Raw genomic sequence first — 16,481 nt, 5'->3', positions numbered from 1 at the left:
TTGTTTTCGCTTTGTTTGAAACTTGCAGAAAATGCGAGCTGAAGCTCAGGGTGAACAGCCAGTGTTTGATAGTCTGGAAGAAGAGTTGAAGAAAGCCTCTACTGTGAGTGAGAAGATGTCTCGCGTGCACAGCGAGCGTGATGTCGAGCTCGACCACTACCGCCAACATCTGTTGAGTCTCCAAGACCGTTGGAAGGCCGTGTTCACCCAGATTGACCTTCGACATAGGGAACTAGAGCAGCTGGGCCGCCAACTGGGCTACTATCGCGAGAGTTACGATTGGCTGATCCGCTGGATTGCAGATGCCAAGCAAAGGCAGGAAAATATCCAGGCTATGCCCATCACTGACAGTAACATTCTTAAAGAGCAGCTTGCTCAGGAAAAGGTACTAGTACCCCTAGATGTTACCCTCATTCTTTGAATTATTTTTACATGTCTCACTCTTACTTTGACCCTTTCCCCAAAACAGAAACTGCTGGAGGAGATTGAGCAGAACAAAGACAAAGTTGATGAGTGTCAAAAATATGCTAAAGCATACATTGGTACTATCAAGGTGAGCATCAAAACAACATTAGCTTGTATTAGTCATTGTAAATATTGTTATTTGGAGCATTTAGATAGTGTCTGTGGCATAACTGATGTTTGAAATCTGTATTATATCAAACAGGACTATGAACTCCAGTTGGTTGCCTACAAAGCTCAGGTGGAGCCTCTTGTTTCCCCCTTGAAGAAAACCAAACTGGATTCTGCTTCTGACAACATTATTCAGGAGGCATGTTTTTACAACAACACTGTATAGAGTGTCTAGACAATATTAAGTAGCTTGATAACCCAAACTTTATAAACTTTCAACTTATACTGTGAGAGTCATACCGCATGCATCAGTCTGACAGTCCAACATTTTCTAAGTGTTGTTTGTTTTTTCCCGTATCAGTACGTAACTCTGAGGACCCGATACAGTGAACTGATGACTCTGACTAGTCAGTACATCAAGTTCATCACCGACACACAGCGCCGCTTGGAGGACGAGGAGGTGCGTGACAACTGCCCAAGGGTCCCAAACAAACTAAATTCTAACCTTATCCTAACCAGTCAGCCAGCCAACAAACACATTTACCTGCTGATCACCAACACCATGCACGCCTGCAAACACTTTTCTCTGTATAACACCAACCCACACACTGTTCATTAATGTACGGGCGACAAATGGTTCCTTTGCACTGTTTATGCATGAAACATTGGCATGCTGTAGCTGATCTATTAGCTAGATCAAGGCACGAGGTTTGAGTGTGTTTACACTGACGTAAATACAGCGTGGAAGTGGATTATTACGTCGGAAGCTTTATTGAGACCCTAATTCTCAATGTTTAAAAGATAATGAATAAATGCCGCACATTGTATGGTTATACATGTATTTGCTACTCCATGTCCATTCATTGTGTGTTTTGTGCCATGGTACAGTAGATGAGGGGTTCTTTCTTTCACTTCTTTTAAGTTTCCTTCTCTTCCTTATCTGTCTGGCCAATTTCTTTTCTGAGGCTGAAATCAAAGTTAAGACTCTATGGGTCGGCCTGGTCTTCACCTCTCCTTTTTATTCTATATTAACACAACTTTCTTGTGTTACATTATTTTATACCTCTAATGTTTTATTTGTTTCTTTGCTTCTCTTAACTGCTTGCCAGTGCTTTGACATGATGAGTGCTTAACATGTTTGAGCATTACAAAGGTAAATTATTCAGTGTTTCAAGTACCTACTGTGTAAGCTCCATTTCATTTATCGACCTAGAATCTCTTGCATTCTTGTGGCTTTTCGTGGCATATTAATTTTCTTGCTTTCACTGCTGCGTTTTGTACAATTACTGTAACTAGCTATATTATCCCCTAGTCACTCATGCTCTTTGTTGTCCATCCTGTTGTATTCTATGCATAATATTTCTTTTACTCTACAGTGCTTCCTAAATAGCATTTTCATAAGCCGGTTTACTAACAGTGACATTATCTGTCATTTTGAGCCTTGTCTTTGCCTTTCCTCATCACTTTATTGTACTTTGTAGAAATAGTGATTTAAAGAACCCCTGGTGCATGGGATGGGATTAAAACTAGTCATAGCGAATGGTATGAATAATACTCTAACATAAAAGAATTAGACATTTTACTAAAAACAAATAATTCCATTCATTTTCTACAGAGGAAAATCAACAAAAAACAAACAAACTTTGAAGTAGAGAGTAAATACCTACTTTGAAGAACTCCAGTCTTACCAAATTAACATTAGACACACATTTAAATAGCGATTATAAAGTAAAAGGTATGGTGATTACTACGGTACTGTATATATAACTAAATACGGATATTTCTCAGCAATTAAGCAATTTTAAGAAGATATTTTTAAATAATTTAATTAGCAATAAAGTAAAATTGTACTTTTATATAATATTGGGATTCTACTTACAGTAATTAAGTTAAAGATTACTGTTAAACAGTACAGCTACAGTTGCATGCCATATGATTTTCTTGCTGTGTTGTGAAGTGATATTTTGTTTCCATACATTAATTCATACATCATCCATTTTTTTCCTGAACTGCCTTGTGACAAATACTTTTCATTGCATTGTGTATTTAACCTCACTTTATTGAATGTGCATCTAATTTGCATCTAGTGATTGATCTTTGAGCTAATTTTTAACCCTAACATTGCCTAGGTAATACAGTACATTAAATTGCTCTTGTTCCAGTGTGATTACGCTGTGATTACACAGCAATTACAGTTTTAATCCACACTGTTAAGAGTTGGTTAATGTAAAGTGTTACCTTTAACCTGTCATGCTTGATTATAATTCTTTCTTTACCATTTGCTTCCACTAATGCAGAAAGCTGCAAAGAAACTCAAAGCGGAAGAGCAGAAAAAAATGGCCGAGATGCAGGCTGAGTTAGACAAACAGAAGCAGTTAGCTGAATCTCATGCAAAGGCCATTGACAAAGCTGAGAAAGAGGCTCAAGAGCTGAAGTTAAGAATGCAGGAAGAAGTAAGCAAGAGAGAGATTGCTGCTGTTGATGCAGAAAAGCAAAAGCAAAATATCCAACTGGAACTGCATGAGCTCAGAAACCTTTCAGAGCAGCAAATTAAGGACAAAAGTCAACAGGTGGATGAAGCTCTTAAAAGTAGGGTAAGGATCGAAGAGGAAATCCACCTCATTAGGATTCAGCTTGACACAACACTAAAGCAAAAGTCTACTGCAGAAGCTGAGCTCCAACAACTTCGGAATCGAGCAGATGAAGCAGAGAAACTCAGAAAGGCTGCCCAAGAGGAAGCTGAGAAGCTCCGCAAACAAGTCAGTGAAGAGACCCAGAAAAAACGCATGGCAGAGGAAGAACTCAAATGCAAATCAGAGGCAGAGAGGGAAGCTGCTAGGCAAAAGCAAAAAGCCCTAGAAGACCTTGAAAACTTCAAGTTGCAGGCTGAGGAGGCTGAAAGACAAGTGAAGCAAGCCGAGATAGAAAAGGAGAGACAAATACAGGTTGCTCACGTAGCAGCCCAGAAGAGTGCAGCTGTCGAGCTCCGGAGTAAACAGATGTCCTTTGCAGAAAATGTGTCAAAGTTAGAGGAATCACTTAAACAAGAGCATGGTACTGTAATTCAGCTGCAACAAGAAGCAGAACGTCTCAAGAACCAACAGGAGGAGGCAGAAAGTGCCAGGGAAGAGGCAGAAAGAGAGCTTGAAAAGTGGAGGCAAAAAGCTAATGAAGCCCTTCGTCTAAGACTCCAGGCTGAAGAAGAAGCTCACAAAAAGAGCCTCGCTCAAGAAGACGCAGAAAAACAAAAGGATGAGGCTGAGCGTGAAGCTAAAAAGAGAGCCAAAGCAGAAGAATCAGCCCTGAAGCAGAAAGATATGGCTGAAAACGAACTTGAGAGGCAGAGGAAAATAGCTGAGAGCACAGCCCAGCAGAAACTGGCTGCAGAGCAGGAGTTGATTCGACTTAGGGCAGATTTTGACAATGCCGAACAGCAGAGAACCCTTCTTGAAGATGAACTTTATCGGCTGAAGAATGAAGTTATTGCAGCTCAACAGCAAAGGAAACAACTGGAGGATGAACTGGCCAAAGTGAGGAGTGAAATGGACATACTCATTCAGCTCAAGTACAAAGCAGAAAAAGAGAGCATGTCCAACACAGAGAGAAGCAAACAACTTCTTGAGGCTGAAGCTGGCAAGCTGAGGGACCTGGCTGATGAAGCAAGCAAGCTTAGAGCCATTGCAGAGGAAGCAAAGCATCAGAGACAACTTGCTGAGGAAGAGGCAGCTCGCCAGAGAGCAGAAGCTGAGAGGATTCTTAAAGAGAAGCTGTGTGCAATCAATGAGGCCACTTTTTCAAAAACACAGGCCGAAATTGCCCTGAAGGAGAAGGAGGCCGAAAATGAAAGACTCCGGCGACAAGCGGAGGATGAGGCTTACCAGAGGAAAATTCTTGAAGACCAGGCCAACCAGCACAAGCAAGAGATTGAGGAAAAGATAGTCCTACTCAAAAAATCATCTGAGGCTGAAATGGAAAGACAAAAGGCAATAGTGGATGACACACTCAAACAGAGGCGAGTTGTTGAAGAGGAAATCAGAATTCTCAAGCTAAACTTTGAAAAGGCTTCATCGGGAAAACTTGATCTGGAGCTTGAACTGAACAAACTGAAAAACATTGCAGATGAAACACAGCAAAGCAAGCTCAGAGCAGAAGAGGAGGCAGAGAAATTAAGGAAGCTTGTTCTTGAGGAGGAGATGAGGAGAAAGGAAGCCGAGGAAAAGGTTAAGAAGATTGCTGCTGCAGAAGAAGAGGCAGCCAGACAACGCATGGCAGCCCAAGAAGAGCTCGGTCGTCTAAAAAAGAAAGCAGAAGAAGTCCGAAAGCAGAAAGAGGTGGCTGACAAAGAAGCAGAAAAACAGATTGTTGCAGCTCAACAAGCAGCCCTGAAATGCGTTGCGGCTGAGCAGCAAGTCCAAAGTGTCCTTGCTCAACAGAAGGAAGACAGCCTCATGCAAAAGAAGCTAAAGGAAGAGTACGAGAAAGCCAGGATGCTTGCTAAAGAGGCAGAGGATGCTAAGGTGAAGGCAGAAAGAGAGGCTGCTCTCCTTCGCCAACAAGCAGAAGAAGCAGAACGACAAAAACTTTATGCTGAGCAAGAAGCTGCAAACCAAGCCAAAGCCCAGGAGGATGCTGAGAGGTTGAGGAAGGAGGCTGAATTTGAGGCCGCTAAACGAGCACAAGCAGAAGCTGCAGCACTGAAGCAAAAGCAACAAGCTGATGATGAAATGGCAAAGCACAAGAAATTGGTGGAGCAAACATTAAAACAGAAGTTACAAGTGGAACAAGAGCTCACAAAGGTTAAACTTCAGCTTGATGAAACTGATACACAGAAATCTCTCCTGGATGAAGAGCTGCAACGCTTGAAAGATGAGGTCGATGATGCCGTAAAACAAAGGGCTCAGGTGGAGGAGGAACTGTTCAAAGTCAAAATTCAGATGGAAGAACTACTTAAACTCAAAATCAGAATGGAGGAGGAAAACCAACGCCTCATCAAGAAAGACAAAGATAACACACAGAAATTCCTTGCGGAGGAGGCTGAAAATATGAAGAAACTTGCAGAAGATGCTGCTAGGCTTAGTGTTGAAGCCCAAGAAGCTGCACGCTTGAGAAAAATTGCAGAAGAAGACCTCAATCAGCAACGAGCTCTTGCAGAGAAAATGCTCAAAGAGAAAATGCAGGCTATACAAGAGGCATCTAGACTTAAAGCTGAGGCAGAGATGCTCCAAAGACAGAAAGACCTGGCTCAAGAGCAGGCACAAAAACTGCTGGAGGACAAACAACTTATGCAACAGCGTCTGGAGGAAGAAACCGAGGAATACCAAAAGTCCCTTGAAGCCGAGAGGAAAAGGCAATTGGAGATCATAGCTGAAGCGGAAAAACTCAAACTTCAGGTTTCCCAGCTCAGTGAAGCCCAGGCCAAAGCTGAAGAGGAGGCAAAGAAATTCAAGAAACAAGCGGACGTAATCGCTGCCCGTCTTCATGAGACTGAAATTGCTACCAAAGAAAAAATTACAGTGGTGGAAAAACTGGAAGTTGAGAGACTAAACACCAGCAAAGAGGCTGATGTTTTACGCAAAGCTATTGCAGACCTAGAGAAGGAGAAGGCTAGACTGAAAAAGGAGGCTGAAGAACTTCAAAATAAGTCTAAAGAGGTATTGTGTCAAAAATGGCATAACAGAGCAGCTTATGTCATTGTTAACTCTTTGAAAACTAAAACCCTCTTCAATTTCCTCTATCCATTTCTCTGATTGTACTAACAGTGAAACTTTTATTTTAAATGCTATTTTAATTGAAACTTTTTTACAGTGCACTGTGCTCATGCCGATCACATCCCGAATGCATCCTCATATTCTGGAATGTTTCTCTATATTAAGACATGCTTCTTGTTTATTTATTTATTTGTTTATTTATTTATTTTTCAGTTTCAAACATTAGTTACAGCTTAGCTGAAATTACAGTACACCACAGATGAGAAAAAGAGGCTGGAGAGCCACCACAGATTTACCAGAACACTAAACCTCCAGAAAGATGTGTACCAATGCTGTCTGTGTTTTAAGAGAATGTTCCACTGTCTTTTTTTTTTTTTTATAGTCGGTGCATTTGCTGGATAAAAACGTTCAAGCACATAGTGACAACAAACAAAATTCTACTCAATGTTTTTATCCAAAGCAACAAGTAAGGAACACACACCTGTTTTGCTCAAGGACACTGACCAGGAGGTCGTAGGGGTCTAACCAATGACCCTGCGGCTGATGGATGACTACTCTACTGACTGAGCCACAGCTAACCCGGCAGATTTGATTGTTTATGCGCCAATATCTGACAGATATGTTACTATATCTATTGCATTTCTGCTCTCCATTTCACATCAACATGGCACACTAGTGTGCATTAAATGGCACAAAAATAATCCAACAGCCCGTAGTTTTTTGTTTTTTTTTTTGGGGGGGGGGGGGGGGGGGCGGCTGTTGTCTGTGCTCCTCCCGGTCACTATTACATAGACAGACCACCTTAATGGTGAGCACTGTTTTTAAGATTATTATTCTTAATTTCAGAGAACACACTTTAAAGTTAGAATACAGTGGAGTGTTTCTTAAATGTTTCATTGTTTTAATTGCGTTCAATAGTTTCAAGAGTCCTTACAAAGTGAGGGTAATATTCATTTTATTTAGCCAATGGATTAGACATCTGTCTTTTTCTGTTTCATGTCCTTAAAAAAGTTTATAGGTTTATCCGTTATGACATCTCAACACAACTTATAATACAATACCTCCAATAGTGAAACAGGTAAAAACTAAAAACAAGTGTAGCAAACAGCCATAATTCAGCCTTTTATTTTATTTACTTCTTAGTCCAGTGAGTGCATGGCAGTGGGGTCTTCTTTCCTACTGGAGTGTAACACTTCCAGATTGTTTTAGCAGATTGTACATTGTCAGTCGGAAATATTGTAGTATATAAAAATAATATAGTTATATATGTAGTTATATAAAATAATATAGTTAGGTATTTACTTAAGGATTGTTATTGGCATCACTGTTATGCACATACAGATATAGATATAGATATACAAATCCAATGATGTTCTGTCTTGAATCTTGTAGACAAGATTCTTCAAAAAAAGAAAAGTAAATGACAATAAACAAATAAATAAATAAAATCACACTTTACCCTTATGGATGGGCATGGCAGAGTGCATTGTACAAATTATATTTATTGCGATATTAACAATATAAACCAACTGAAACTTCATTTAATATATGTCTAACCATAAAACTCTTGCAATTGATCTTTTTCACTTTTTTTTTCTATCAGATTGCTGATGCACAACAGAAACAAATTGAACACGAGAAGACCGTACTCCAGCAGACATTCCTGACAGAAAAGGAGATGTTGTTAAAGAAGGAGAAACTAATTGAAGATGAGAAAAAGAGGCTGGAGAGCCAGTTTGAAGAGGAAGTTAAAAAGGCCAAGGCTCTCAAAGATGAACAGGAACGCCAGAGACAGCAGATGGAAGACGAGAAGAAGAAACTTCAGGCTACCATGGATGCAGCCCTAAATAAACAGAAAGAGGCTGAGAAAGAAATGTTTAACAAGCAGAAAGAAATGGAGGAACTGGAAAAGAAGAAACTAGAGCAAGAAAGGATTCTTGCAGAGGAGAACCAGAAATTGCGTGAGAAGCTGCAGCAGCTTGAGGATGCACAAAAGAGCACATACATTAAAGAAACACATATAACAGTGATTGGGTCGGCAGTTCCTAATGGCCAAAGCGCTAGTGAAGTTGTAGATGGTGTTGAAAAGAGACCAGATCCACTGGCTTTTGATGGCATCCGTGATAAGGTACCTGCAAGCAGGCTTCATGACATTGGTGTTTTATCGAAGAAGGAATTTGAGATGCTGAAAAATGGCAAAACCACTGTGCAAGAACTTGGTGAAACAGAGAATGTAAAAACTATTCTTAAAGGAAACAACTGCATTGCTGGTGTTTTGACTCCATCTAATCAGAAGATGTCAATCTATCAAGCATCAAAAGAGAAGAAAATTACTCCAGGCACAGCCTTGATTCTCCTTGAAGCCCAGGCAGCCACGGGTTACATGCTAGACCCCATTAAGAATCAGAAACTTTCTGTTAATGAGGCTGTCAAGGAAGGCTTGATTGGTCCAGAACTGCACAATAAAATGCTTTCAGCTGAGAGGGCTGTTGTTGGATACAAAGATCCATACACTGGTGGAAAGATCTCAGTCTTTGAAGCTATGAAGAAGGGTCTCATGGAGCACGATCATGCCATCAGAGTCCTTGAGGCTCAGCTTGCAACTGGTGGCATCATTGACCCTGTAAATAGTCACCGTGTACCCAATGAAATAGCCTACAAGCAGGGACAATATGATGCAGAAATGAACAAGATTATGGCGAATCCAACCGATGACATAAAAGGATACTTTGATCCCAGCACTCAAGAACCTTTGACATATTCTGAGCTAATGGCGAGATGCACCACTGACCCTAACACAGGCTTGCTACTGCTACCAATCACAGATAAAGCTGCTCAGTGCTCAAGTATATATACAGAGGAGGAGACCAAAGATGTGTTCAGCAAAACAACTGTATCTGTGCCATTTGGAAGATTCAAGGGAAAGACTGTCACCATTTGGGAAATAATCAATTCTGAGTACTTCACTGAAGACCAGAAGAAGGACCTTCTCCGTCAATACAAGACAGGCAAAATCACAATTGAAAAAATCATTAAGATTGTCATCACTGTGGCAGAGGAGAAAGAGAAGAAGAATGAAATTACCTTTGATGGTCTGAGAGCACCCGTCCCAGCCACTGAACTCTTGGAATCTAAAATTATTGATAAAGACCTGTACAATGCATTGCAGAAAGGCAACAAGACGGTCACAGAAGTTTCTGAAATGGAGCCTGTCCACAAAGCTCTGAAGGGTACGAATTGCATTGCAGGTGTAGTCATTGACTCGTCCAAGAAAACAATGTCCTTCTATGAAGCTATGAAGAAGGACATGATGAGGCCAGGGCCTGCCTTGAACATGCTCGAAGCCCAAGCAGGAACAGGCTATGTGGTTGACCCTCTTCATAACCAGAAGTACACTGTGGATGAAGCTGTCAAAGCAGGCGTTGTTGGTCCTGAGCTGCATGAAAAGCTGCTGTCTGCTGAGAGAGCTGTTACAGGTTACAGAGATCCTTACACTGGAAAGACTGTATCCTTGTTCGAGGCAATGAAAAAAGATCTCATACCTAAAGAACAAGGAATTCGACTGCTTGATGCCCAAATGACCACTGGTGGCATAATTGATCCTGTAAAGAGCCATCGCATTCCACATGATGTGGCCTGCAAGAGAAATTATTTTGATGATGAAATGAAAAAGATTCTGAATAGTCCAAGTGATGAAACAAAATGCTTCTTTGATCCCAACACAAATGAGAATGTCACATACTCACAGCTCTTTAACAGATGTGTCACTGACAAAACAACTGGTCTCTATCTTCTTCCTCTTTCTGACGAAGCAATCAATGCAAAGGAGACCCCAACATTTACTGAAGCCCAGACAAAAGAGGCTATGACTCAGGCAACTGTGGACCTTGACTTTGGACCATTTAAGGGCAGGAAGATGACCATGTGGGAAATCATCAACTCTGAATATCTCACTGAGGAACAAAGGTTTGACCTCCTCAGACAGTTTAGGTCAGGGAAGATTACAATTGAAAAGATCATCAAGATTGTTATCACAATTGTAGAGGAGAAAGAGGCCAAGAAACAAGAACAGTCCAGCTTCAAGGGACTCAGAGCTCCTGTCCCAGCAGGTTCTCTGTATGATTCAAAAATCATAGACAAACCAACCTTTGACCGCCTTCAACAAGGCAAAACCACACCTGACAAGGTCAGTGAGAATCCCAATGTCAATAAATACCTCCAAGGATCTGAGAGCATTGCTGGTGTCTACCTAGAGCCAACAAAAGAGAAAGTAACCATTTATCAGGCAATGAAGAAAAAGTTCCTCAGATACAACACAGGGCTTTCACTTCTTGAGGCCCAGGCTGCCACTGGCTTTATTGTCGACCCAGTAAACAACCGGTGTCTGTCAGTAGATGAGGCAGTGAAGTCAGGCCTTGTTGGTCCAGAGCTGCATGAAAAACTCCTCTCTGCGGAAAAAGCTGTCACTGGCTACAAAGATCCATTCACAAGCCAAAAGATTTCCCTCTTTGAAGCAATGGAAAAAGGGCTCATCCTGAAAGAGCATGCCATGCCACTGCTGGAGGCACAGATGGTTAGTGGAGGAATCATTGACCCTGTAAACAGCTACCGTGTCCCTAATGATGTTGCTTATCGGAAGAACATTTTCAGCAAAGAAACTGCAAAGACCCTATCTGAACCATCTGATGATAACAAGGCTTTCTCAGACCCAGAAACTGATGAGAATGTAACCTACAGACAGCTTAAAGACAAATGCCAAAGAGACCCAGCATCTGGCCTATACATCCTCCCACTCTCCAAACCCCAGACTCCAACTGTTGTGGAGAAGACATACCTATATACAGAAGAACAAATACAAAGTGACCTTTCCAACACCCAAATTGACATTCCAATTGAGGGTCTTGCTGACAAACCAATCAACCTCTGGGATGTCATGAACTCAAATTTGCTTCCAGAAACAGAGAGGCAAAAGCTCATAGATGAATATCGCTCTGGCAAAATCACTAAAGAGAGGATGATCATCATTATCATTGAGATCATGGAGCAGAGAGAGATAATTAAAAGTGACCCATTGTCATATAAGACCATAAGGAGAAGGATAACTATTGAGGAGCTGTACAGTGCCCGCATTATTGACTTTGAGACATACAACCTTCTTAAACAAGGAAAGAGGGATATCCGTGACATAATGGAAATGACCAGTGTCAAACAATATCTCTATGGCACAGGATGTGTTGCTGGGTTCACAACTGACCAAGGGTCCAAGATGAGTGTATACCAAGCAATGAAGAGAGGTTTTATTCCACCAGAAATAGCCCTCAGTCTCTTAGAAGCACAAGCTGCTACAGGATTCATTGTTGATCCCACAAAGAATGAGACACTTACTGTTGATGAAGCGGTTTGTAAGGGTGTTGTCGGCCCTGAGATTCATGATAAGCTTCTGTCAGCTGAAAGAGCAGTCACTGGATACAAAGATCCATACAGTGGGAAAATCATATCTCTTTTCCAGGCCATGAAAAAGGACCTTGTTCCAGAGAGCTATGCTTTAAAAATGTTGGAGGCACAAACTTCCACTGGGGGTATTATTGATCCGGAATTCCAGTTCCACCTTCCCGCTGACATTGCCATACAAAGAGGATACATCAACAAGGAAACCAATGAGAGACTGAATGACGATGTTAAAGGATTCATTGACCCTGTCTCTACTGAGAAGCTGTCTTATGCAGAGCTGCTCAAGAGATGTAAGTTGGATGGCGGATTACGCCTGCTCCCCCTGGGAAACAAGAGGCTTACAGTCAAGGGTCTTAGGAAACAAATCACAATAGAGGAGCTGCTATGGTCAGAAATCATAGACCAGCAGACTGTCACCGACCTAAATGAAGGTGTCATCTCACTGGAGGAGATAAGCAAGAGGCTATCAAAGTATCTTGAGGGCACAAGCTGTATTGCTGGAGTATTTTTAGAATCCACAAAGGAACGTCTGTCAATTTACCAGGCCATGAAAAAGAATATGATTAGGCCAGGCACTGCATTTGAACTCCTAGAGGCACAGGCAGCCACAGGCTATATCACTGATCCAATAAAAAACCTCAAACTAACTGTCAATGAAGCAGTAAGTATGGGAACCGTAGGCCCAGAATTCAAAGACAAGCTTCTCTCTGCTGAACGTGCAGTGACAGGATATAGAGATCCTTATACAGGCAAGACAATCTCCCTGTTCCAGGCCATGAAAAAGGGGCTGATCCTGAAAGATCATGGTATCCGTCTCCTGGAAGCCCAGATTGCAACTGGTGGAATCATTGACCCAGAGGAAAGTCACCGTCTGCCAGTTGAGGTGGCCTATAAACGTGGCTTCTTTGATGAGGAAATGAATGAAATCCTGACAGATCCATCAGATGATACCAAAGGTTTCTTTGATCCCAATACTGAGGAAAATCTAACCTACCTCCAGTTAATGGAGAGGTGCATTACTGATCCTGATACTGGCCTGGTGCTCCTGCTACTAAAAGATAAGAAGCGGGAAAGAAAGACCTCCTCTAAATCCTCCGTTCGTAAACGCAGAGTTGTCATCGTAGACCCAGAAACGGGAAAAGAAATGACTGTCTATGAGGCCTACAGGAAGGGACTCATTGACCATCAAACCTACCTGGAGCTTGCAGAGCAAGAGTGTGAATGGGAGGAGATCACCATGACTTCCTCTGACGGTACTGTCAAGTCTCATATCATTGACAGGAGGTCAGGGAAACAGTATGATGTTGATGAAGCTCTTTCACGTGGCCTCATTGACCAGAATTCCCTAGACACATACCGATCTGGAAACCTATCCATCACAGAATTTGCTGAAATGCTTTCTGGGAACATGGGAGGATTCCGTTCACGCTCATCCTCCTTTGGTTCAACCGCTGGCTCCACTTACTCCTCCTCTATGAGTCCCATACCTTTCATTAAACCACCTGCAGTCATATGGAATGACCCATCAGAAGAAACCGTCCCAATAGCTGGAATTTTGGACATAGATACGCTAGAGAAGGTGTCTATCACTGAAGCAATACGCAGAAACCTTGTGGACAACATCACCGGCCAAAGATTGTTGGAGGCCCAAGCGTGTACAGGAGGTATAATTGACCCAACAACTGGAGAGAGATTGTTAGTCACTGATGCTACAGAAAGAGGCCTTGTGGATAAAATCATGGTTGATCGCCTCAATCTGGCTCAGAAAGCATTCAATGGATTTGAGGACCCCAGAACTAAAGTGAAGATGTCTGCTTCGCAGGCTCTAAAGAAGGGCTGGTTGTATTATGAGGCGGGCCAGCGATTCCTAGAGATCCAATATCTGACTGGTGGTCTTATTGAGCCGGATGTCAAGGGGAGAGTGTCAATAGATGAATCTATCAGGAAGGGCACAATCGATGCTCGGACTGCCCAGAAACTGAGAGACGTCGGTGCTTATTCTAAATATCTAACGTGTCCAAAAACCAAACTGAAAATCTCCTACAAAGATGTCATGGACAGAAGCATGGTTGAGGAAGGATCGGGCCTTAGACTTCTGGAGGCCTCCTCACAGTCCACCAAAGGTCTTTACAGTCCCTACAATGTCAGTGGCTCTGGATCTGCATATGGCTCCCGGACTGGCTCAAGGACTGGGTCCCGAACAGGCTCCAGGAGAGGCAGCATTGATGCTGGCTCTGGCTTTAGCATGAACTTGTCATCCTCCTCTTTCACATCCAGTTCAACTAGTTACAGTCGGAGATTCTAATTAGCTAGTTGTCTTCCTAACAGATTGTGACTAAAAACCAACTAATGCACTTTACAGTTGCATTTCTCAAAGGAATAAAATAGTTACAGTAACAAAGAAAATATTATTTATTTATTCTGCCTTGCAGTTAGTAACATCCAAAGTTGCTTAGACTATTGATTTTTTTTCATATATAACAGATATCTAAACACTTGCCTCATACATGGACACATAAACAATTATTAATAGATATATAAACTATTCCGTTCCTTTAGTACCCACTACCAAGCCAATTTATTTTTTAAAGCAAAGCATGACATTTTTGCTGATCTTAAGTGACTTTCTACTTTTTCTTTTGAAATGTTGTATTCATGTGCTTTATGAAACTAATATATACAGTATGTATGTCCAAAAGAAATATTTTTCCAGTATTTTCTTTACAATTTAAGAATATTTTCCTTCTTTTTTAAATCTTTTTTTGACAGCGCTACATTATTAGATACTATATGCCAGATTAGTTCTAACATTTTTAACAGATTCTAAAATGCATAGATAAATTCCGATTTATGATTGTATACAGCATGGACAGATTTTGTATTAAATGTTTTTGTTATTGTTTTGTTGTTAAATATTTCCCGGGTAACTAATTAATAAACCCAGTGAAAATGCATTTGACACTAAGCAATGAGACACTACAAGAAGACAACTCTGTGGAAAAAAAAAAGTGACAGGGTTAAAATTCTTCAGACTGTTTTAAAAGCAGATTCACATCTGTCATTAGTTTGTACTCATTTACATATATCTTCAGTGGACATTCATATCTTTTTGAGTTTATTACACCATTTTTTTACACACTCCAAGTGTTCCTGATAAATCCCAGGATGATGTCAGACTTGATCCTGTTCTCCCAAGCAGACCTGCCACCTGTTATTTTAGTTCCTGTAAGTTGAAATAATTTTTATCTGCTTATGATTGTTTTCTGTTTTCCACAGTTTCTGCCTCTAGATTCTGTCTTTTATTATGTTTGTTTTCTCCACACACTTCCATAGTAAACCACCTGTGTTAGAAAAATCACAATATTGCTAACTGATGTTTGTTTTTTTACATCTTGTTTTTGACAGCTGCCTCAGTTCATCAACATTCAACATCTTGGAACAGATACTCAGTTGGCCAGAGAATACACTCCTCTCAACATGGATGGATTTTTAAATCCTTGCCATCCTCAAGTAGGAACACAGGTACAGATTGTGTTTATTATTTCGATTTAATTTGCATAAGACAACATTTCATCAAGGTTATTTTTAAGTTTTCACTTAAGTTCTTTTTTTTCTGATGGCATGTTTTAGTTTATTTTTGTTTTAATTCATAGTTATTCTTTTGTTTCTAGATCTGCCATTGACTATGTCCTTTCTTCTGTTGCACATCACATTTGAAGAAAGCTGAGGCTGAGTCAACACCATCTTGGGATGCTTTCTAGGAACACTCTTCATTTTTGACCCTTTTTTTCATATTTATTACTTGAATGCCAATACTGATTTTACAGTCATATTGTGATGTTCTAAAGAGAATATTCACAGAGAATGTAGATTCTTTAATTTAAATTGGAATATATATGCAAAAGTAAATTTTCATTTTACTAGTCCACTGAGTATATTTTTGTATTATCTCTGACTGTAAATTCAGTTAAAATTAGTGAGATTTTTAAAAAGTCACATATTAGATACAGCACTGCATTGCATTGATTTATGTAATATATTAAATGAACTAATTTCAGTTGACGTTTCACCACAGATTTCTTTTGCAAATGGAAAAAAATGTGTGATGCTTTAATTTGCTGAGCTATTTTCTGCAGCACATATTTCTTTTATGCATCTTTAAACCTTTTCATTTAGTTTTCTTCATGTTTTTGATATATATATATATATATATATAAAGAGAGAGAGAGAATTTGCCTTGCATGTTTTACTAACTTTACAAAGTGTATTTGGGAAAAAATGTTAATGTAAAATAAAGACAAGAACAGATGTAATAGTCCTGATTCTAATCTTAGCAATATATTAAATTACAAGCAAATTCATTATACTTATGGGTGGGATATTGCTTTGAATTGCAGTTAAGTTGGTGAGTGGATATTATGTTCTTAATATAACACTATGTTGTAAATAAATAACATCTGAAGAATCTCCCTTGTCAATCATACTTCAAGACCCATGCAGCTGATCCTATTTGCACTTCACATAGTGCCTGTTTTCCATCCTTTCATGTTAGGGCAAATCAGAAATTGCAATATATTTTATGAAGTGAAAGCCAGTGGAAATGGAATAAACAAGCGTTTACATTGTGTGCTAGATCTCTGATTTATTAGTGTAAGTTAATCCTAATGGCTTGCTAGTGATAATTTATTAGTCTGGAAAAGAACGGCAGCAGTTGAGCACATGAGGGCAGCGTTACACTGACTTGCACAC

The 16,481-nt window shown here is 40.4% G+C and overlaps 1 protein-coding gene across 18 annotated transcripts in view; it reads left to right on the top strand.

The window, feature by feature from the left end:
* The window catches only part of plecb (plectin b), a 107,865-nt gene extending 91,666 nt beyond the window's left edge, over nt 1-16,199 (top strand). For 15 of the 18 annotated variants that reach the window (XM_067510262.1, XM_067510261.1, XM_067510273.1 and 12 more), the window contains 8 exons: nt 29-385; nt 470-553; nt 668-772; nt 935-1,033; nt 2,871-6,224; nt 7,885-14,957; nt 15,138-15,254; nt 15,404-16,199. In XM_067510262.1, the coding sequence (XP_067366363.1) occupies nt 29-385; nt 470-553; nt 668-772; nt 935-1,033; nt 2,871-6,224; nt 7,885-14,037 (10,152 nt within the window). In that variant the 3' untranslated portion in view covers nt 14,038-14,957; nt 15,138-15,254; nt 15,404-16,199. The remainder of the gene's footprint in view (nt 1-28; nt 386-469; nt 554-667; nt 773-934; nt 1,034-2,870; nt 6,225-7,884; nt 14,958-15,137; nt 15,255-15,403) is intronic. The other 3 variants (XM_067510272.1, XM_067510263.1, XM_067510255.1) reach the window with 2 other exon arrangements.
* Nucleotides 16,200-16,481: the final 282 nt, after the last annotated feature.

The sequence above is a fragment of the Channa argus genome, chromosome 7, assembly GCF_033026475.1.
Source record: "Channa argus isolate prfri chromosome 7, Channa argus male v1.0, whole genome shotgun sequence".
In the NCBI taxonomy this organism is placed as follows: Eukaryota; Metazoa; Chordata; class Actinopteri; order Anabantiformes; family Channidae; genus Channa; species Channa argus.
Note: the sequence above shows the minus strand (reverse complement) of the source record. Positions and strands in the feature narration are given on the sequence as shown.